The 23887-nt window shown below is 39.8% G+C and overlaps 1 protein-coding gene across 1 annotated transcript in view; it reads left to right on the top strand.

The window, feature by feature from the left end:
- Window positions 1–23887, top strand: part of UST (uronyl 2-sulfotransferase) — a gene marked incomplete at its 3' end in the record, with an annotated part of 159190 nt that overhangs the window by 94112 nt on the left and 41191 nt on the right. Inside the window, exon 5 of the mRNA XM_084261925.1 lies at window positions 8783–8936. Coding sequence (XP_084118051.1) covers window positions 8783–8936 — 154 coding nt within the window. The remainder of the gene's footprint in view (window positions 1–8782; window positions 8937–23887) is intronic.

The following is a 23887-nucleotide window of genomic DNA, read 5'->3' as shown; positions in this document are numbered from 1 at the left end:
TCTCCACGAAGGATATGGGGAGACAGGTTTTGGGGAGAAGAGGAGGATCTGTTGGGTCTTCTGCTTAGGAAGGTACTTGCCAACGTAGGAAATAGTTCTGGTTTTCTGTTATCCATTAGCAGAGTTAATGAGTACAGTTCTTGTTTTTCTTTTTTGGTAGACAGTCTGTATCAGCATTACTGATTTTTTTTTCCTTTTTTTAATGTTACATTTTAAAACAGACTCAATGGCCAACACTAATAAAAATGAGTAAATCGGGCTGCTGTAGTGACAGACAGTGTTGCACGCAGCATTGCTGGTCAGTTTGGACACTTCCCTTCAACTCTGACCTGAATTCTGAATTGTGGGCAGCAGTAAATCACATGCTGTATGAGGGCAGAGATTGACAGTCTGGATAAGCTCAAAACTGAATTTCACTTCTGAATATTGTTCAGTTGGAGGTTTTTTTGTTATATTCATGAGTTTTGTGGGTTTTCTAATGCAAAAGAAGCTTTATAAATTGCAGTTTAACACAGCACTTAGATGTTACAGTGTTCCCGTTCTTGGGCTCTGTAAGTTGTGTCCATAACCAACAAATGAAAAAGTGGTAAATCTTGAAGAATTAACTTGACTGTGTGTCACGCAGATGAGCCATGTATGTGAAACCAGCAGCAGACTGTGCTCATGTTAGCATGGTGTTTGAAATCCTTGCATGTTGGATTGTTGGTAGTTAGTAAGGGTTGAAGGATGCATTTGCCATTTTTTAAGGCAAATAAAGATCTTTGCCATGACTAAACATATAAATGTGTCTCTGTTCCACTCATTTGGAAATAAAGTTTCACTTCTAAATTTTTGTATAGACCAGTAAGAGGTCAGTAAAACTGGGGTGATTCTGTGATCCTGTTTCATTGACTTAAAATGGAGTCATGGAATATTTGTCAAAAGACTCAGATTTATTATTAACTTGAGGGTTCTTGTCTCTCCCTTTCTCTGAAATAAGTAATTCTGCACAGGACCTGTGATGTGTATTAACTGTGCTCCACAAGCTTTTGAGAACAGCATGCTGGGCAAATGCCTGGAGCAGGCATAATAAGATGCTCAGTGTCCTTGACCCTTTGAACACAAATTCAGGTGTACTTGGCATGAAAGGCAGTGGTTCAGTCAGCTCATGCTGGTTCTGTCCAGCTCAGCTATGGGAGGGATCGGGCTCTTTCAGTGCCTCCTCAAATCAAAATCGTGAAACAACGATTGCAGCCTAAGATTATCTGCTAAAGTAATTTTGGACTTTTTTCTCTTTTAAAAAAAACCTGTACACACATAGGAAATATCATTAAAAATATGGTAATGAAAAAATTATTACTCTCTGGATAAGCTCTTAAAAGTCGGGAAATGTCAGCTGAACTTATACACAGGGCCTTAACACTGTGTCTTTATGTGTGTTCGGTATAATCTGTACTTTTTGCTAACACATCATGAAACACTTTCTGCCCTCATGTGAGGTCTGCCTTGTAAAGTACACCTTTCATGAAAGGCCACTTGGTACTGTGATCCCTCCTACAGCTTTTTTTGCATTTTTATACCACATTTTTTAATGACGTGTGTAATGATTTTTAACTGTGACTTGATGGAAGGCTAAGCACAAAACTAATGTGCAGTTTGACCTCTGCGTGGTCTAAAGGGGGGCTATGGGGGTGTTTATTTTTTTTTAATAAATGCTCTACCATAAGTTTTTTTCCCCAAGTTTTAACATTATCTGATTCAAAATCTATTTCTCTAGATTTCCCATGTTCTTAGCATAATAGAGTTTTTAGCTTTCATTCATCTGCTAATATGATATTCTTAGAATGGAGATGAATGCTTGAAATTTAGTTACTGAAGAGTGGGATCAGGCATACCGCCTAAATTACCTTTTTTATGTTATTTGGTTTCCGTACTCACATTCACACTATGGATTTTATTACCAGTTTGGGAGTACCTAAATTTAGGAAAGATGTTCATTAGTCCAAAAGAAAATCAAGAGAATTATTAGATGTGTATATATATTAAAAAAAAGATCTGTGAGGAACGATTGAAAAGGTGGAAAAAGAAAAGAGAAAATAGAGGAGATTGGGAAAGAGTGGACTGTGATAACACTTTGGAATTTTAGACTAAAATGGTTCTGCAGAGCTAATAGGACAATGTGGTTCTTTATGAGTAGTGACAGAAGGGGTTGTCTTAAATTGCTTTGACAGAATTCTAGATCAGACATTTAGGAAAAGGTTTGAACAACAAGGACAGCAAAGCAACAGGATAGATTGTGCTTAAGGATTTTGGAGCTGGTAGAGGCAATTTCATGGCTGATCCTGTCTTCAGGCAAAAATAATAGGTTGTGGCAGTCCAGAGTCCTTTCTAGTCTTTCTCAGCATTGTGTAATGCATGGATTCGGGCTATTCAGGTTTGAACCTAAAACCTTCATCTTTCTGGAAGGAAATTTAAGTCTTGATTCAAAACTACCCATCATGGAGAGTCTGCTGCCCTTGGTAAATTCTTCCAACACTGAATTCATCTTTCCGATTGCAAACTGTAAGATATTTTTTCCTCTTAATATTCTGATAAATCCAATTGAATCCTTATCCATGTATCTCAGGGTATATTTGCCCACTATGTAAAGACTCCTTTTATCAAGTTTTTCCCCTTTTTTAAGCTTTCATGTGTAACTTCATACACTCTGTGGTGCAGTCACCTCTCAGTGTTCTCCACCTTTCCTTTTCAAGCTGAAGGGTTTCAGTTTCTTGACATTTTATAGGCATTTTATTTTTTTATCCTTCTTGTGACTCTGCAGTGAGCTTTGTGCATGCTTTGTTTAAAATGCACTCTGTTTGTGGTCATGGCTGCATCAGGTCTTTGCTCCTCTCTGCCTAGGGAAACTAGGATTATTCTGCCCTGTAAAGTCTCACACGCCGCTGATAATCTGTTGAGGCATGTGAGTCCTTGCCAGAACTGCTCCTTCCCCGTGAGTGTCCTCTGCTTCTGGTTCCAGATGCTTTGTGTTGTATTTGCTTGCATCTTGCCTGGCCTGTGGCTTGAGTGGCTCGTTATCAGTTCCCTTCATGGTTCTTTCCTTTTGCAGCTTTATCTGAAAAAATTGTTATCAACAGTTTTGCACTTATCTTCTCAATCACAGAATATCATGTTAAACTCTGTAGGTTCAAAGCCTCAAGCATGATGATATCTACAGCTCCCTCTGATAGTAATTATGTAGAATTTCACATCTGGGAGGTGGCAGCCACGTTTTCAGTCGCAGTTACAGTGATTCTCATATTAGGTACATTTTATGCATGATATATACAGCCAAGTTACAGAGATTTTTTTTTTTCATTATATCAGATTTACTGCATTTCTGTTTCCACATAAACATTCTTAATGTTATCTTGAGTAACTCCAGCCATTTCCACAGGAGAGCTGGAATCACCCGCGACACTCTTGATGAATGTGTCCATACGCTGAAATGTATATGCAGTGCCAAGTGCATTACAACATCCTTTACATTATAACCTTCCAAAGAAGTCAAGCCCCAAGATTTGATGTGAGCATTAACTATCTCAGCCAAATCTGCGGTCTCATCCAGTTTTGAAGATCTATCTTTTCTACACACCACGTCTGTTGATTTAATCATTTCCAAAGAGCTGTGTCAGCTGTTCTACTATTTGCTGGAAATTTATTGTAATAATAAGTTTTTCTGATCCTCTATATAATGTGCAACATTTGCATTCCTGAATTATAATGAAATGCTTATCAGAGGCCCAGAGAGATCCTGAGCCAGACCTTTAAGAAGTCTTGAATAGAAGGTGTCTGGAATTAAGTGATTTTTAAATAATGCAGTTTTACTATAGCTGCTGTTAGCGTTTTGTGGAGCACTAGTGGGTGTTTTTCTTACTTGTTTCCAGCTGTAACTCTGCATTTCATAAATGAAAACACAATTAGTGTTTCCTTCTCAAGTGTTTCCTTTACTTGAGTTGAGGATGCCGTACAGACCCAGGCAGGATTTTTATCAGTGTTGGAGCTGTTTGTTATTTATATACTAAACTAATTTGATATCCTCAGCAAAATGACAGGCATGGAGGGGGGGAGAGTCTTGTTTAGCATGCCTGAAAGTAAGAGACTGACAGAAATACTATATAAAATATTCTGGGGGATTTACTGGATAGTGAAGCAGAGAAATATAAGGCTTTATAGTGTAATCTTTTAGCCATTTGCTGGTCTGAGGCAGTTTACTAAGCAATTCCCAGAGGACTCAGTTGTGATTTTTACAGTGACATTACCCAGATGCATCACTTCAGAAGCTGAAGTTCCTGTTGAAATCACAGCTCCAGAAAGGCTAATTAATGAGTGGAGTGTTGCCAGTTTGCACTGTTTTACTGTTAACCATGAACTGCTGGGCATTTTGGATCCCTTCACCCAACTCCTATGCAAGGCCAAGCCAGCCAAGGATGCAGTTGTGAAACAAAAAGATTTATGTCAACTCACTTCCCTTTTTTTACCCTCCTAATTCCAAAGACAAGCTTGAAAATGTGACCACAGCATAGGATGAAGGCACAAAAACTGGAAGGGAGGTGCTACAGACAAAAGATAGAAAATAAACTTGTGGATTTTGGAGGCTGGCAATACCATGTAGTCCTTGGCAGGCAGAATGCCACCCTGCTCCCCTCTGAGAATGTTTGCAGCCCATCCTCAAGGAGCATCCCAGAGGTGCATGGTGCCTTGTGGTTGTTCTGACACAAGTGCATGCTACTACAGGATGTTATGATAATTTTTCATTTCAAGATCCCATTTTCAGAAGATAGATTTTGATGTAACTGCATCTTATTTAAGTCCTAAAAAGGCGAAAGTTGTGTGTTGGTGCTTTTACATGACCTCCCTGTGAAGCTGTGCTGCAAAGCAGCTAATGGAGCTGGAATATAATTGATGGGTAAAGCTTGTTGGGCAATTGTGCTCTCGGCCAGTGATTCTCAGTTGCATTAAAAGGTAAAGAGAAATTGTGTTTCTTTTCAAAGAAAGACACAATATGCCTGTCTGTCCCTATTAATATTAGGTGACGGGTAGTTCCTATTTGCTTCTGTTGAATTTCTAGAAACCAACTCATTTGTTGAGACATTTTATACTAAAAGAGTAAGAGGCAGACAAAGTTCCTATAGAAAATACGGTGGCAGCTGCCTGTTCCTTGAGGAGTATGGCTTGCCTCTAGAGGTGAAGAAACCTGCTTCTGCTTGTGCAGAGCATTTTGTGCTGAACAAAAATGCAGCAGCCTCTTGAAGTGAAATGAAAAATAATTGGAGCTGAGAGATCTTCCATTTTAAAGCCAACCAAATCACTTTGGTTGAAGTTGTAATTGGTTTTTTTTTAAACTCACAAGGGGTTTTTTAATGGTTTTGAACTAAGGTTTCACTTATGTAAATAATAAAATTGAAAGTCATCAGTGACATTATTGTAAGTGGCAGACTTGCAGCATCTGACATACTCCTCAGCACCCCACCCCCCACCCCTCGCACACCCTCCCACCCCCCAGCTTTTATTAAAATAGGGAAGGGGGGGATATATTATTAATGAACCTAAGTATCATTGATTGAAACCTTCAAAGGAACCTGCCCAATCAATCTTGATCCCTCTCAGAGAAGGTAAGCCTTCTGCTCAGGCCTGGAAATATATGATTGTGTCCCTTATTGAATCCTTCACAATAGGTATTTGAGTGTCAAAAAGGTAAGATGAGTATAATGAGAGCGCAATATGGTATGGTTTGCAAGAGCAGTTTGATGTAGGTGGTGTTAATTTGGAAAGTCTCACTCTGGGGAGCTAAGAAATATTTAATGTGTTGTGATTGATAGGTACCTAAAAATATGTAGAACATACTTGAACAAAAGGAGCATTGATTTGCCCTTTTTTTTTTCTCTAATAGCTTAAGGTTATTGATATTCTTTTTAACCAGATTTTTTTTTATGCCATGCAAGTACTGCTTATTTGCCATAAAAAAGCCTCAGTGCAGTCCATAGATACTATTGGAATTTGAAGTATTATAGATGAAGGTGGGGTTTTGGGGTTTGATTGTTTATTTTATAAATAAATAACTCAGATTTGAATAAGAGCCAGAACAGACTTAATTTTTCTAAAAATTCCTTGCTTATTGCCTGGTGGAGCAATTGCAGCTGGGCGTAACCAGGCTGGTTACAGTGTGCAGGACTCAGAAATTTGAGCTATCCCTGTCTTTGGGGGGTGGGGGGCACAGTCTCCAGAAATGACAAGTTCCTCTGTATCTCTGTGTGAAAGACCAACCTCCCATCTCAGCTGTCCTCTCGGGATAGACAACTTTGCATGTGTCTCTTCTCTCAGACCTGCTGGTATTGAGCTTTTACAGTTCATGTGTTTAGGGCCAGGACTTTACCAGCACCAGCAAGATGACAGGCTGTGACACTTTGGGTTGGTTATGCAATCCAACCCCTCCTTTTATTTCAGAAAAGACAATATGTATTGAATATTTTTACCTAGACAACAAGTAGCTTCCTGCTTTTAATTATTCTCTCTTCTGAGAAGCATTTAGACTTAGCATCCTCTACAAAACCCAGGCAGTGTATCCCTGCTTTCTTGCTTCTTTCTGGCTCTATCTTAAGACAACTTGCTACTGTCACCACTTCCCATGGTCATCATTGCTTCTCATTTTCTTTGCTCCACTCCACTCCCTTCTGGCTTTAGATTATTGCTGTTCTGCATCAAACAGCAGGAAGATGATGTGTTCAGTAATTTATGTGCAACCTATTCTTGCCAGCAATTTCACTTGAAAAATTTAGTTTTCATGGCTACCAGCCATGACATTCACCAAAAGCTTTCTATTTGAATAAATATTGTCAGAGCTTTGTCTTCATTGTCCTATGGTATTTTCAGGAATGCCTGTTTTATTAAATGTAACTTTTATGTCCGTATAAAGACAAAACCCAGCAAAGACAAGCTCAGAGAGGAATTCAGGATGGATACTTCCCTTGCACATCCACGTCCAAACTGGGTGATGCACTAATCAGGAAGCAAGGAGTGTCTGCCTTCTTCCTTGGATTGTTTTATACTGTTGGTGCAGTTTCAGATTGTGGCAGGGATCCTTCTACACTGAGGTCAATTAAATTACTGAAGTGCATAGTTATTCACGAGACAAGCCTTTGCAGGCTGTATTTAGTGGTCTGGGGAATCATACAGAATAAAAATCAAGGTGGAATTGTATGAGATTTTTCTCTTGTCCTTTACTGGAATTCATATTTTTAAACAGTTTTGCTGGCTCTTTAATATTTATGAGAAGCTCTGATCTTTTATTACACATATTCAATTATTCATCTGACTCAACAGATGAAGAGGAGCCGACAGGGTTTTTTTAATCTAAAGGGTGTCTTCAGTTTTCTATCTTCTAATATTTTACATTTTAAAAGAAAAAATACAAATAATGACTCAGAAAATCATTGGAACAGCATTTAAATACTGAAATATGGCTCTGTCCCAAAAATAAAGCATATGTTAATGCCAAAGTAAGAATAGTTCCCTTAAATTAGGGAAACATGAGGGAGGAACATAATTTGTGTTCTTAGATCAGGCGAATTCCAGGTTGAATTTATCCTATGAACTTCTCAATCCAAAAATGGTTTATTTTGTTTTTTACCTCACAACATTTATAGTCTGTAAGACTGTTCCATAGTATAAATGTCCATTCTTCAATTTTGACCACGGAAGAGTGGAAGTAACTTCCTTTTTTGTCTTCCAGTTAGGCCTGTTCTCCCAATGCTGTGTGTTGAATAAAATACACAGTTGATGTATTTTAACACTGTGGAAACACAATATAATCACAGACTTTCTCAAATTCCCTTTTCCTCCTTTCCTTTTTTTGTATCCAACCTATGAAAATGGGGATGTTTGACATGAACTACCAGAGGTATATAAGAGGGTGAAGTCAAGCTGATGAGGTTGCCCTGGTTTATCTTGTCATCTCTAAATTGCATGCTGTGTTTTGCTGTTGTGGGAAGCCTCGTCACAGCTGGGTTTACTATTTAGTTTTCCTTGGACTTGCCTATACTTGCAATTTATAATTTCTTTTCTAAAGCAGAAATTTTCATATTGACTTTAAAAAAAATAAATCTTCATGAACTATAGTACAAGGAAAAGGTACTGCATAGCCACAATGTGACTTCAGATCCAGCAGGTAGTTCAAGCTGAGGGTGAGGGGAGGAAGATCTGCACAAGTTCCAGCAAATACAAAGATAGAAATACCATGCATATCTGTCAGTTCATCCAAAGGAAACCTTTAGAAATAAGCTTGAGTGTTTCAAAATCCTGTGCACGTTACTACGCTTTCTGTACAGGTGAAGGTAATGCAAGGCTGCCCTATGGCAGTTGGTGTTCGGCTGGGCCTGCTCTGACATGACTTCCCAGGTGGGAAATGTGAGTTGAGAAGAAATGCTTATTCTCAGATTCAGCTGCAGAAGGTTCTTCCTCTGGAAACAGAAAGGGGAAAACTCAAGAAGCAAAACTGTTGGCACAGTGGGGAAAAATTGGTCCTAAAACAAAGTGTTTGTAGTTAACATGTAGCTTAACGTTTACTCTTCACCCTAAAAAGATCTTGTATGCTTTCACAAAGTTTTGGTAAGTACTTGTAACCTTCTCAATTTCACTGCCAACCTCGTATTGTAGAAGCTCTGAACTTCTGTAGAGAATAATTTGAACACATTCTGATGAAAGATGGAATTGAGTGCCTGTCTGGAACTATCTGATGAGATCCACCCATTTTTATTCCCGCCAGGTTTGGAGGAGACCAGCCAGTGTACATCAATATTATTAGAGATCCTGTCAATCGATTTTTATCCAATTATTTTTTTCGACGGTTTGGAGACTGGAGAGGAGAACAGAATCACATGATCCGTACTCCCAGCATGAGGCAGGAGGAAAGATACCTGGTATGTTTAAATAAAGGGCTCTAATTACCACTTTCCCACCATTGTTTTGTTATGCTGATGTCCAGCATGGATGCTTGAAAAGTGGGAGACTGTGGCATCTTCCACCTTGTTTTTTTTCTTTTGTCCTTAGCTTGGTCAGCTTTACTATGTAGAGCGTTGCTGATGGATTCAGTAATCTGGTTTGATCTTGTACAGTGTGACAGAAAGTCCCAGATGGCCACCATTGAATTTTGGTCCTTTCACTGAGTTGGATTTGCACTGTATAGTGGTTAGGCATTATAACTCTGCCTGTATCTGTCACTGTGAATATTCAGACAAATTTTTGGGTTTAAACTATATCTGTAACTGCACATCCTCGTAGGGAAATTGGGAAATGGAGCAATTCAGTGAGCCCAGGTCACTAATGTTCTTGCTGCTGACTTGTGCATAGTGTTCTGTGTACCAGGTCTCAAATCTCAGTTCTTGGTTTGGATTTGATGCCTATTTTTTTGATTCAGAAGGGGACGATAATTCTGAATAATCTGTTCATAATATGTGTTAATTTTGCACAACTGCTGAACTGTCACATTGCCTGCCAGCCCTTGTCCTAGATGAAGGTCCCGTGGGAGTAAGTGTTCTACAAGTGCCAAATGAGAAACACGGGAGCTGGCAAAACAGTCAGTTTGTTTGATACTGATCTCTCTGCACACTGACACCACCCTGAGGTGGCAATTAATTCTTACCCTCTCTGTGATGGTGATCCAGTTTGAGTGGGCTCATCCTTCAGCCACACGTGAACCTGCAGACACGGGGATCACAGAACAGCCTGATGGTCTGTTGTAAGATGTTGTAGGCCAGACATAATGTCAAAACAAGAGAGGGCTGTGACATTTGGAGAACAGAGAGGATGTATTGATGATGATGTAGAGGGGCAGTAGGGTACAAGATGTGATGTGGATGAGCTGTGGAAAACACAGGTCTCAATGACTGCCACACAACGTTTCAGTCCTAGCTGAGGTTAGAAGGATCTGAGAAGGGCTGGATTTTTTTCTATATGACAGGGCTGTGTTGATTTCTTTTGTATTTTACTACTGTCACGCAAAGCCCTGTGAACAGATTAGCTTAGAAATTGTGAATAATTGAAAGGGGAGAGTATCAGTGTAACTACGTATAGCCTTAAACTTTAATGACTCGTTCCAATAATGCTGCAAAGGGATTCTTATTTGCTGTATGTTTAGAGATACCAAAGAGATCCCTGCATCAGCTGAGCAAGTTTTGACCTCCTGTTATGAAGAGCTGGCAGGCAGTCCCAGCAGCTCTGCATGTTGTGTGCTGTGTGCATGGACTTTTTGTTTCCCTTTTGTTTGTGAATGGGGGGGAAGAGAGGGAATGTTGCAGAAACACACACAGGATTATTTTTTTTATTACACTGTTATTTTGTTAGCACTGTCATGTTTTCTTTTTTGAAAATGTCTGTACTGCACTCTGAGTGCCTGTACGTCTCCTTTGAAGTGGAATGTGCAGTGATTGGCACCTCTCATGACTGACTGACTGACTCTGTAGAAGTGGCTATTAATTCAGTACTGCCTGTGCAGTTCAAGACCTGATATGTGCAGCCAGTGAAATTTTACTTCAAGCAGAACTGAAATGAGCAGATCTAATTCCTGTTGTTTGTGTTGGTTGAAAAGCTACTAGAAAGAATTCACCCTGTACTTTTCATTTGTGTTGAGATGTTCTTCAAGAAATTATTTACATGCATGCACACAGATGTACACATACACAGGTCACAGCAAAAGCTGTGTGGAAAGGAAGTAAAAAGTGGCCGCCTGAGGTCAGCAGTCATTTCATTCCAAAGGCAGCTGGTTGGTCTGAGGCACCATCAGCATCCTTTATAAAAACTATTTTTTTTTGCTTTTTCATTCTGATCTTCTCTGCTGGTAATTCAGAGTTAGAATCCTGGAAATGTTTTTCAAGTCTGTCTTGCATCCCTCCTTGGCAGTCTTTGGCTGTCACTTGCACTGCTCAGGGAAGGCGGTTGCTCCTGTCACAGTTACACGTAAGCAACACACAAGTGAAATTCATTTTAACAGAAGCCACTCGTTATGAATGTTAAATGTTTTTAAAGACTTGTGCTATCCAACCACATAATATACTGCCCCACTGCATTTTAATCTTAGCCTCAGTGGTGCAAGGAAATCTGCTGCCATATATTCTAAAACTTGGGTAATGGATTTTGTGGACCAGGAGCTTCAGGAGTCTGCTAAACCAATTGCCTGATCTAATCTAGTGGTGAAGAAAGTAAGTGGTGGGTTTTACCTCTGCACATGAGCCAGTGCAGCCCTCGAGCACAGGGGTGGTATCTGGACCAATGTCTGGCCTCACGCCTTCTGCAGTTCTTCTCTGTTTCTGGACACCCACATCCCCCACCCCTCCCTTTTTTTATTTCTAATTGAAAGCTCACCATAAGGCACTGGGTTTTTTGCTGGGGGCTATTTGAATGATAAGCTTAGATTTAGCATATTGAATAGTTTCTATATTGATTCACGGTATTAAACCCAAGTCATTTGGGATGCAGTGTGCCTGCCTGTGAGCAGATGCATGAAAGTGGGGGGAAAGATACAAGAAGTTTTGTCTTTTCTTCTTATATTGTGCCTCAGATGAACAGTTTGGAAAACACAAACCTCCTGATTGCTCTGCAATGTTGAGCTTATTGCTGAGGAGCCTAAGAAGCCTTGTGTTGACAACAGTAGTAGACTTACAAAATGGACTGGAGAAGCTGTAAATGTAAACCCTCTGTTTTTGCAGGAGAAACAGGTTTGCCTGTGGTAAAAATTAAATCTTTTGAAACCGAGGTATTAGGGGCTAATTTTGCTTTTCTCAAGCATGACATTCCTGGCTTCCCATCTCTTGGAAGGTGGTGTGGGCAACTGGGAACCACTCCTGGCCATCCTGGCTTCTTGGTCAATAGCTGCCAGCTCGACCTTCTGCTTTAAAAAGCCAAGGCCAAAATGCATTTTCTCTCAGAAACTGCAGTTTCGACATGTAGGAGCTCATCACCTCTATAGACTGAAGTCTTGGAGGAAAAGCATTTTAAGGTCAGGTTTTGCACCTGATGAACTCCTACTTGACCACTGAGTTGTGACATCTTTAATGGAGGCATTCTCTCCCCTCAGTTCTGATCTTTAAGAAGAAAAGGGTGGGGGAGGAGGGGGGAAATCACAAAAATAAAGTAAAACCACCATGACGTCTTGTAGTACTGTGGGTGCTGTTTTTTTGACTTTGAAAATCTGAACTGCTGACATTGCAAAGATCAGAAATAGAGACAGAAATTTCCCCTGTTCACTGATCATTTGAAATTTTCTCTGAATAGAGCTTCAGGCTTTGACTCTGTTCCAGAGAAAACAGACATTCGTTCGGGAGTCAGATAAGTTGTTCTAAATGGTTCGGTAAATGTCTGTGTTTACCAAAATTTAATTGAAGGCCAGGATAGAAAACAAGCCCTTTATTCACAAGTCAGATACAGCAGAGGCAGCTGCTGCAATGTGAGACTTTCCACCCCGATCAGCCAGCTCCTGGCCCTGACCTGGCGCTTTCTCTTCTGGAGTGAGTTACTGTCAGTCACCTAAAGAGATCGCTTCCAAGCTTCCTCAGAATTAACAGTGGCAACATGTTATCGTGGAGTGTGGCAGAGAAGTAATGTTCTGAAATGGTGATGGACACTTCAGGTCGAGCGTCAAGCAGAGTCATGCAAGAGTTACCCTACCTTGGGGTCCTGTAAGATGAGATAAAGTCACAAAAGTTAATTTAAATCCATTGTAGTAAGCGTGCTTCAGGTTGAACTAGAGCTCTTAGAGTAAACATTCTTCAATAAAGCAAATAACCCCTTATCAGTGCAGCTGTGAGTACTGGTAATAAACAAAAGAGGAATATGAGATCATTTAGTTTAAGGCATAAAAGTGCAGAAGGTAAGAAGCACTACTGATAGAGAGGGACTACCATAAATATTTGAAAGCTTTGTATGAGAATTATCCTTTCTATAAGGTTTGTTAGTACTTGTCTAGTATTTATTATAACTGCAGCATAAGAAATCAAATACAGAAGGTATATATGGGTTTTTCATCTTTCCTTAATACTTGCTAAAACTTTGATCTAAGACAAGTGAGGCTGAATGAGTGTGAGAATCGATGTAGACTGTGTATTATTGCCTGAATTGCAAGAAATCTGGTTATATGTGATTCTGATCTGTCAGACTCACAAATAACATCGCTTCTGGCCTGCTCAAGTACAAGATCTAAGCAACTGTGAGTAGATTTGTGTGAAGAGAGGCTTTGTTAAAAAAAAAAAAAAGACAGTTCAGTAAATTAAGAACTTGTCACCTTCCTATAGAATGCTTCAGATTTTCGTTATAATTAGCAGTTAGGTTTGCACAGCATCTCTGTCAGGCTCAGTCTTTCAACTTCTCTGAAAATAAATATGCTTTTCTCAGCTAAAAATAAAAATATTCTAACAGTGTTCAGCCTCAGTTATGCTAAATATTACTCATGCAAGTAGTCCCATAAAGGAGCATCTGTCTTTTTGTCTTTTAAATTAAATGTTAAAATATTTGTAAAAAGTATGTTAGGATTACTGCAAAGGAGGGAAATAAAATTCAGATGACATCAGGGAACTTTAAAGTTAAACCTCGTGGAATAGGGACCTCTCCTGCAGCAAAGATTGGCTTCTCTTGCTAAATATTTAAACCAGTGTTGTTTAGGTTATTTCAAAAAGTTCAAACAAAATTATAGAAGCAGCTGAACAGTTAAACTCCACAGAACCATTTTTTGTATTCTTGAATTCTGATAAACTCTTTTCATAGCTACATTGTTGATCATTAGCATGAGAGTATTTGTTAAATACTTTTAATCAGTTCTATATTTATGTCCCCACATTTCTATCTACAATGGGGATGCCCTTTCACCAGTTGCATGGGTTTCTGAGAGCAGCTAACTGTCTCAGTTCCTGTCTTCATCTGATTGTAGAACTACTTAACTGCAGCTATGGTATTGTGACTTGTCATCAGTATTAACACATGGAGCTTTCTCCTTTGTGACTTCAGACCTGTTTCTTGAAGCTTTTCAGTCTGCCAGGGATATGGCCTCCAGGAGAGATGATGGTATGGAGCCCAGGCCTCCACCTCCTGACTGTCACTCTCATGAGTGTGTTTCTGTATAAAAAAGGCAGTGGGAGAGGAGAGTTGCCCACCCTGTGGGTTAGGCTGGGGGTGGAGGAGAGGGTTCATTTAGATATGGGATTTTTCTGCTGAGGATCTCACAAGGGGCTAGATGTGTCCATTGCTTGAACCTTGGAACTTTTAGACAGTGGACTTAATTACCATTAGTTACCATTGTTTAGATTGGAAATCTGAGGCATGCAGAGGCTGAAATGATTTGCCTATGTCTGTGCAGTGCATGCCAGACACTAGAGAGTTAATTAACTTAAAAAGCACATTTTTCAGTTACTGGGTTCTGAGCTGTGGTTAAGAGACTAAACATTTTATGCTCCGTCAGTGCTTTCCCTAACTTACCCTCATACACAGAGGAGTCACTCTGCTCCCTGTGTTTTATATCAGCACTGGCATAGGTTGAATTGGTCACTGGACATCCCACACAGTGTCCTGAGCTGCAGGGCAGCTTTGCAGATGCAGATCAGGTTTGAAGATCACAGAGTAGCATCCATCTCTGGGGCTGGGCTGCAGGGAGAGCACCACCAAAGCACAGCCACCTGCCAGCTGACCCAGTTAGAACAGTTTGCTGCTTCTTCCCTCTAATGAGTGCTTTTAATAGTCTCCAGCTGCTCCCTTTTACTGCATTAACTCTTCGCAGCAACATTTCTGGCCCCTTTTTGTAACTCTTTGTCTGCTGTGTATGCTCTGAAGCCCTGTCTTTCCCTTAGAGTCTCCCATTTTGTATTAACAACTTATTGAACCACAAAGTTGATGATAATTCAGGCCTCAGCTGGAGGAGGGACTGATTGAACAACTTATAAAATGTAATATTAAAGGAAATGTTTTCACGGCTGACATTTACTTTTCAGTGACTTTAATTTACAAACCAATATTCTTTAATGTTCCCCTGCGGAGTTTGCATTCCAAACATTGCAGCATTATGCAATTACACCAGAGCAAGGAAATGTGCCTTCCTAATCTGTTTTCATTTACTAGTCTGAGTCAACTGCACATAGTAAATAAGCAATATACCATTGGTTAAGATCGCAGCACTAAAATCCGTCATGTAATTCATAATACATACTTATATTAGAGCAAAGATAAAAAGATCTGGATTTTATTAATCCCATGCTTTTTATTTTAATGATACCATTCTCAATTGGATTCCTTCTTGTGGAGGCAGGATGCAGGATAACCACAATACTTTGCTTCAGAACATAAAAACGTGAGGTATTTCTTCATGCAACGTTCTGCTGGTCTGAAAATTTCTGGCTGTTGCAGATGCTAAGAAACTGCACAAGAAACCAGAAGCCAAGGAGCAGAAGAGTCCCGAGTGCTAAGTACCCACAATCTTATTTAAATTTAACATTATGATGTGGTCTTAGCACCATCAGTAAGTAGTATATGGTATTTCAGACATTTGTATTTTTAGTGATTTATGTTCTTTTATTCAAGGACGTAGCTGCACTGAATTGAGAATGATGGATTTTCTTTTTTGTGGTGGTTTTGCCAAGTTTTTCTGTTTGTGCCTTTTTGAGCTTGAATGCAGGATAGATCTTGATGTTCTCTTCTGTGTTCTTTTTTGGGTTTTATGTGTTGTGGTAGCCTGAGGAATTGGTTTTCTTAGCTTCTCTATAGGAAGCTATTGTTTATAGAGTGGAAAATGCCAAACACAGAACAAAGAATCTCATACATTGATGCTTGCTTTCTTCATATAAACTGTATAAGAGAAGAGGGTATGTCTGTGTTACATTTTCAAGAAATGTATTTTTGGAGATTGAAGCAAGAACAGAAAGGAGCATGCTTGTGTAGACAAGGGATAAAAGCCAGATGAATCTTCAGTGGAGGCAGAAAGGTGGCTTGGGGCAGGGGGAATAATCCTTATTTAATATAAATGGGTTCTCAGCAGCCTGTAACCAGTGAGGAATAAGATCCTCTGTGTGTGTGTGTGTGTGTGTGTGTGTGTGTGTGTTGGATGGTTCTACCATAGCATCAGCTCAGTTCTCAGTAGCAGTCAAATAAAGCCAAATCAAAAGCAATAGAGAACAAAAAACAGAAGTTCATGCATAAATCCATGATGTGGCTACATATGACTCCTTCCATTTGCCGTGGAAGGGGCCCCGTGAAGGGGTTTGGAAGAACTGTGGAATATCCTCAGACATGGGTAGGAGTAACAATGGAAGGATGGAATAATTTCCATTTGAGGAATGATGGAGATTAGGAATCTTCAGGTGAGGTAGAAGTCAACAAGGGAAAAGAATAGTATATAAGACAAATTTGCAGCAGGCGTGGAAAAGTTGAATCAAGGATGATTGCTTGTGGGCTGTTTTGGTGTGAGACCTATAAAATCCCAACTGGAATGGGCAGTTGCCAGATCCAGGAAAGAACGGGAAGATGCGATGGTTCAATGTGTAATTAAGCTTTAGAAGTTCTTGCTGGACATTGCGGTGAATAGCAGGTTATGTGTATTCAGAAAGGAAACATTTCAGGAAACATTTCTTTAGAGAAATGGTGGTCCAACCCTGGAACAGGCTTCCTAGAGAGGTGGTTGATGCCCCAAGCCAGTCCATGTTTTAGAGGCCTTTGGACAATGCTCTTAATAACATGCTTTGTTCAGCCCTGAACTAGTCAGACAGTTGGACTGGATGATCGTTGTAGGTCCCTTCCAACTTAAATAGGCAATTCTACTCTCTTATATTAAAAAAGAGTAAATGTGTGGCCCTTGAGGGCTATAAATTACCAAGGCAAGATCTCATAATCAGAACATCTCTGTTACGTTCATTGCAGACACCTCAGGGCTACCCAGGAAAGGGTCTTGTGCATACAGTAGATGGTCCTCACAGCCCATACTTATTTTATGAGATTAGTGACTGCTCTGGGTAACTCAAAAGCAAACTCTGTAATTGCATGCTTGCAAATAAATTCTATGACTATGTGATTTATGTAAGATACATACCATTACAATCATCTTCAGTTGAATGTGTTGTATCTGTATCTTGACTTAAAAGCAGTTGAGTGTTTTGGGTTTATGCCACAGTGACATTTTGTTGTCTCACAGCTCTGCCAGTTTTTGTAATTTCCAAACTGACACTAAAGCTCTTGCTGACACTGTCATGACTGTTCCCAAAATTATCTTAGAAAGCTAAGATAGAGAGATAAATTTAAAGGTAAAATGCATCCACAAGTTTGCGTTGTACACTGATAGTAGTGTTGGATCTAGATGATCTTTGGGGTCCCTTCCAACCAAAAGCATTCTATGATTCTATAAAGATGCCAAAATGGAGGAGTGAAAATCCTGAAGAGTGCATGCTTTGTAGAATGTAGAAGCCTCTTGGTTTTGATGTACAGTAGTTACAGTATGGATGAGCTTCGGGTGTTCTAGTAGTTTTCCTAAGTCTCAGTTTGAGTATTTGCATTTTCAGTTCTCATGTGCTTTGTTAATGTGAAAGTTACAAGACAAGCTTAAATGGTTTCCAGTTAGTGAAGACTTAACAATAATTAGCTGGCAAGTAACCATTGCACATGAATGGCAATGAGAATCTGTGTGTGACTTGAAAGTTACCTTCGGTGCCCAGGCCAACATTCTGACCACTGTGAAGCTGGTATAAGTTCTGCTAGTATAAGTTCTAAAATTAATGTTTGGAAAGTTACATTTTATACATGGCCTAAAGAAAAGAGATGGGGTGATAACCAGCAAATAGTCTATTATAAAAATAAGTTTTGTGTGTATTTAGAAGCCTGACTTTTTAAAATGCTTGGTATTGTATTAAAATTTTTAAAATATTTTGAAGTGGTGTCTAATGAACTCATGGTAACCTTCCCTAGAAAACCCTACTAAATCCCTCCCAAGTACACTCCTTGCTAGGAGCAGACCTGCTTCCTTTCCCTGGTCGCTTTATTCTCTCACCACCTTAAATGAAAACCGCTTTACTGGCAGTGTGATGCTGAAGGAACCTGCAGAACCTTTTAGTCCTCTTGATAAAGGAAGGACAGAGAGGCAGCACTCCCCTTGCTGCCAGTGTATTGAACACGTTCAGGCTGTGCCATGGTAATATAATTTCAAGCAGTTAGATATTCGCTTCACTCTATAGGTGTCAAAACCTGAAGGAACCGACAAGCATGAGAATAAAACAACTTATTGGCCTGTCTAATGCCTTGTCTGTTGTTCTCCTTCCTCTTTCCTTTTTGTGCTTTATATGTGAGTTTTCTGGCTGTCAGCACTGCCAGAAAAGCAAACAACACTGAAATCCTGATCTCTAAAACTTAGTAGCTGAAGCTCTGAAGTGGTGGATGGAAGGGAGGATTCGGGGTGGTGCAGTTGGGAGAACCAGCTGCCTGTGGTGCGTGACTGACGTGGTGAGGGATAACTGTGTTTTTCTGGAAGCATCCAAGGCTATCCTGGGCTTCAGGTGTTTGTCGTCAACAAAATATTTTCCTACCGTGTAATTTTTTGGTGGTGGTAGTGTGGACTCCTCTGCTGACTGCAGAATGACTGGATCACACTTGTGAATTCTGTATTTTTAAGACTTTCAAGTAGTTTATGTTGAAACCACATGAATGTGGGGATGGCATGTTGCAGAAAATAAGGACATTCGGTGCCCAGGCATACTCAAGACGTAGTTTGTGCTGGTTCTTCTGGATTCTCTAGGGTTTATTCTGGGCTACAGAGTAAAATCCTGTGCCTGGTCCTTGTCTCAGCTTGCATGGACCCCAGGGCCTCTTGGAGCACAGGGTGCTCCTTTCTGGTCAGCACCCAGGCTCATGTTCCACGAGCTGTGGGGCACATGTGGGGTGACTGAATGTCTCATGTGACTCAGCTGGGGTGCATACCCACACTGGGGAGATGGGAGACACTTCCCAGCCAGCCCACTGGGAAGAGCCTGCTGAACCTCCATGGCTTCTTGCCTTCTGCCTTCCCCAGTGACCTCACAGGATGTCTGTAGCCATCAGGATTGCTCAGTTGCCTGGGTTTATTTCCATTGTTTTTCCATTTCATTGAGGTGGCAAAATGCCTTAGAGCCTGTGGTTTGAATCTATCCTTGTCTCAGGGCGCAGAGGACAGGGAGTGTTTCCCTGTGCAACACACCTCCCTGAGCAATGCTGTGATCAGCCCTCTCTGTCTCTCTCACAAGTAGAGAAGGGGACAGGCATGGGTTTTTCTGCAGTGTCAGGTATCAGCTCCCTCCTCTGAATGAAACTATGTAGTGTTAGTACTAAGAAAATGCAACAGAAAATACTTAAACTGTAAGGCTGTTGCTTTCATAACCTTGTGACCACAATACATTGCATGCTGAGTAGTGTCTCTTCATTTAAAAATAACATTGACTATAAATCTTGACTAGACACGAATGGAGGAAAGAACTCTTCATACAGTAATGAAAATGAAGCACAGAGGTGTAAATTTAGGTTTTGTTTCTGTCTCATTACAGGATGAAGAGATCTGAAACAGGGAATACTTTTCCCAAAATACAGGTGCTGCCTGTCTAGCCTTGCTCTGTTTGCTTCACTATGCGTCTGTGATGTAGAGATGTGCATTTGTGTTTCTACAAAACAACCACCAAATGCCATAGGTTTGTGTTGGCAAGTGGATTGGGATGTTCTCTCTGGTTGCTTGGTCTTGACTGGCAAGTGGCTGGTGTGCTTTCCCACAGGAGTGCTCTCCAGGTGTCACATATTCCAGAAATCACATTTTCCATCTTGGCATGAAGTGTATTGCTACAGATGTTTTTCTTTTTTTTTTTTCTTTTTCTTTTACAGATTTTTTTTGCAAGAGTCTAATTTATGTTACGAGGTTTTGTGTTCAAAAAAAAAAAAGGGTTGATGAGGTACTTAGGGATATGGTTTAGCATAGGATGAGAATGGTTGGACTTTATGATCTTCAAAGGTCTCTTCCAACCTTGTGATTCTGTTACCAGGATACTTTCAGTTCAGTGGTTTGGAGGGTTTTTTTGGGGGGTTGGGGTTTTTTTTCTTAGATTTGTATTAGGTGTCCTCTTTTCTCCCTTTTTTTTTCCTGCAGGGGTGTCAGGCAATGAAGTGACAGATTGCCACCCTTGCCAGATGGATAAGGAATTGCAATAAAAAGAGCAGTTGGCAAGTTCTGCTGCTTAGTTCGGTAGCTTTAGGGAGACTAATGGCTTCTGTGTCCTTCAAACCACAGGCTCTAAGGTGTCTTGGCACCTTAATGAAATGGAAAAACAATGGAAATAAACCCAGGCATGTGAGAGGTACTGATGGGCTCAGTGAGTCCTTCAGAAAGCTATGCAGTCTTTTTGTTGTGGATTTTGCTTGAATTTAAAAGAAAAAAAAAGTGTTTTATAGCTTGGTGAGATAATGTTGCCAGAAGAAGATGTGAGGGAACAGATCATGACAAACTGCAGACCTGAATTTGTTGAGTGAGTTGGGGATTGGGGCATTTGGCCATTGTTTCCTTCTAGTCAGTCAAGTAAGGAAGGATATTGCTGCCAGAAACTTTTTTTGTGTGTCTGTATTATAATTCCACCTTACTTCAAGAAAAAAATGAGAGAAAACAATTCCATTTTCAATTATGTGTGGCATCCCCCCACCCCCAAGATTATTATTTGACTTTTTTTAATGGAGTAATTTTATTCAAAAACACATGTGTCCCTTTTCACTTGGCTGATGATCTTGCCTGGTCGTGAGCTACCATGCTAGGGGGGAGGGGGGCCTGTCTTGAATGAAAAGGTAATTCCTTCTTTCAGAAGAGGCGGTAGACCTGCTGTGTCAGTTGAGAAAATCAGTTGCCCATGAATAAGGTAGGGAGATTTCCCCTTTGAAATAAAAGCAGCATTCATTTTTTCTGGTTTTTTTTATTTATTTTAAGCATTCTTTTTTTTTCTTGTTGGCTGGTATTCTCAAAGCTCCTCTATCCTTTGTAACTGGTGTTGCTTTACATAAAATCAAAACCAAAACATAACCCAACAGAGGGTGTGAAGCTGATGATTTGTTGTTCCAGACTCTGGAAAATGAACTGCCATTGTTTCAGCAAAGCTGCCTACAGCTCAGTGAGTTATTGAAACACAGTCTAGTCCAGTTACCTTGAACACAACTTTTTCCTATGAACTCTGATCCAAGCAAAGCCAGCCACTATTCATAACTGAGCTTGTCAAGAGTAATTTCCTTTTTCTTGAGGAAAAATCCACTAACTGGTGGCAAATAGAGATTTTTCCATGGTGAATATGAATTCCTAAACATGGTGTATTTTTCATTTTTTTTAGAAATTAATTTTCTTTTTTCTTTAAGAGGAAAAAACCAAAAAGTGTTTCTCGGTGATTGAAGGGAAAGAAAAAATTTCTTCAGAATGTTATCCAAAGAGATGATGTCTTTGATAAATAGGAAGAAAAAAGGCAGATTTTACGCTTTTCCCCTCCTTCTAGCGGAGTTATTAACCTCTGTGCTTTTATAATTGATCTTGTTACTTGCTGTGCTTTTTGAAGCCTTAGCACCTGAGATGAAGGAATTGAGGGATGCTGGGGGAGGCATGGTTTTGGTTTTCATAGCTGTAGAGAAGAACTTCAGCAGATGACTCAAGGTTCAATAATATTATTTTTTTAAGAGGCAAATAGGAACATTAATTATGCCTTTGAAGCTTGTGATTTTAGGGGTTCTTAAACACTTGGAGTTGTCGATGCAGCGATATTCTTGTCAAACTAAAGAGGGGAATCAATATGTCTGTTCCATTTTGTGGCTGCTGTTCGGAGTGGCAGCACTGGGAATGATGCAAAGCAGAAAAAAATTATTGCTTCTCAGCAGGGGGAAGATTATGGCCAGGGAAATTAGATAGAGGCACCAGAGCAGAAGCCACCCCCAGGTGCAGCAGGAGGGAAGCCACATGCAGCAGCAGCAATGTGGTTTCTTCTGCACTGCAGCTCCTCTTGCATTTCAGCCCTGAGAGGTGAAGGAAGAGACACAAAGTCATTCCATGCTGGGCAAGAGGCTGATGTGAAAGCAGAACTAGCACACAACTTGCAGTTCCAGCTCTTCTCTCACCCTTCAAGAGCATTGTGGTAAAGTGCCAACACAAATGTGGTAGGTCGAGGAGACATAAAGACATTCAGACCTGGCTGCTGTGAGGAAGATGGTTATTTTTTCTTAAAAGTCAGTATTGTGATTTTAAGATTTCTCATCTAATTTTAAAAAAGGGGCAAACCCAAAGAAATTTATAACCTGTACTGTATGGTGTTTGTCAAATATTTTCTCTTTTCTAATGGAGAGGTCAGCAGCTGGTTTCTTTTTCTAGGCAGTGTACTGATATGACCGGATCATTTCAGTTGCGCATCACAGGCTGTTGAAACACAACAGCAGATAGTCTATGCTATAACTGGGCAGTATGTTGAAATAAAACTTTAAAGATGCATCAGCTAGCCCATGTTCATTTTCTTTGAAAACAAAAACTGAAAACTTTGCTGTATCTGCAGATGAGAGAAGCTTAATAATTACAAGAAGTACTGCTTTCCTGGAGCCAGCAAATTTTTTTTTATATTTATCATGTTATATCTTCTCCTCTCCATATATATACTTTCTCTTATTTTGAAGATTTATATTGAAGAAAGTAAGCATTTTCTTCCTTAATCCTTTGTAATGTGAAGCTCTATCGAAATATTTGGAAATAGAATGGTCTCTCTTTTTTGTTTAGCCTGTCTTGATGGGATGGATGAGAGGACTGATATTTAATGCTGGTGGCCAATGAAATTTATTTCCTTTTGTCTCAGGGATTGCTTTCTCTGATGTCTTAAATATCCAGTCTTAAATATACCAGTTTTAATAAGCCTCTTTCAAACTTCTATATAGTTTTGGACCTCTACTAAAACCAGCATAAAGCTAGCATCAAGATGTGGCATTCACAAAAATCAAATGTGTTTCTGTTAGTATATGTGTCTTTGAGGTTTGGGCTAAAAATCTGCCAAGCATAATTTCTGTGCATGCAGTCAAGCTTTAAAGGGATGAAAACCTTTGACCTGGGAAAGAAAGTGTGAGAAAAATGTGAAATACAGAAATTTCTTATTATTAAAATAGGCTCTCCTGTATTATAGCAACAAAGTATGATTTAGAAACATTTAAATCCCGTGATATCTGTGTAAATGACATAGTATCCTATGTAAAAACATAGACTTTGTAAATTACGCCCTCCTTGAGACACAAGCATCACCCAGCCCAGCAGGGGAAGATAGTACAAGCTGAGGAGAGGCTAAAGAGTTGTTTCCCCTCCAGTGTCCTCCCAGCTTCTGATGTTTTTCAGCTTACCAATTTCCTGAGCCAGCTACTGCTTCCATATCTGTGTTTAATAGCCTTTTATAGACCTTCTTTTTATGGCTATGTAATTTTTAATTATTCATTTGGGGTATTTTTAAACCCAGTTACACCTTCGTCATTCAGAGTATCCTGATGCAAGTACCTATGCATTTACCAGCACTAAATTTCTTCAAGCATTTTATTGCCTAGTCAGCATTATAAGGTCCTTGTGTAACTCCTTGAGGTCAGATTTCTTATCATCTCTCGTTAATATTCACTGAAAAATCTGGTACTTCACTTTGTTGTGCACAAGAGATGTCTCAGCACAGCTGCTGCATGACCCTTCTCAGCATCCCGTTCCACTAAGAAAATTAGCCATTTTATCCCTGTCCTTAGCTTCCTATCCTTTATCAGCCTCTCCTTTATTGTTTTTTTTTCTCCTGAGAGTTCAGGAACACAGGATTGCGTTTATCACATCTTTAGTGACTAAATCAAAGACCTGTTGGGAGTTGGGAGA

Source organism: Gallinula chloropus (assembly GCF_964237585.1).
Source record: "Gallinula chloropus genome assembly, chromosome: 3".
Taxonomy (NCBI): Eukaryota; Metazoa; Chordata; class Aves; order Gruiformes; family Rallidae; genus Gallinula; species Gallinula chloropus.
Note: the sequence above shows the minus strand (reverse complement) of the source record. Positions and strands in the feature narration are given on the sequence as shown.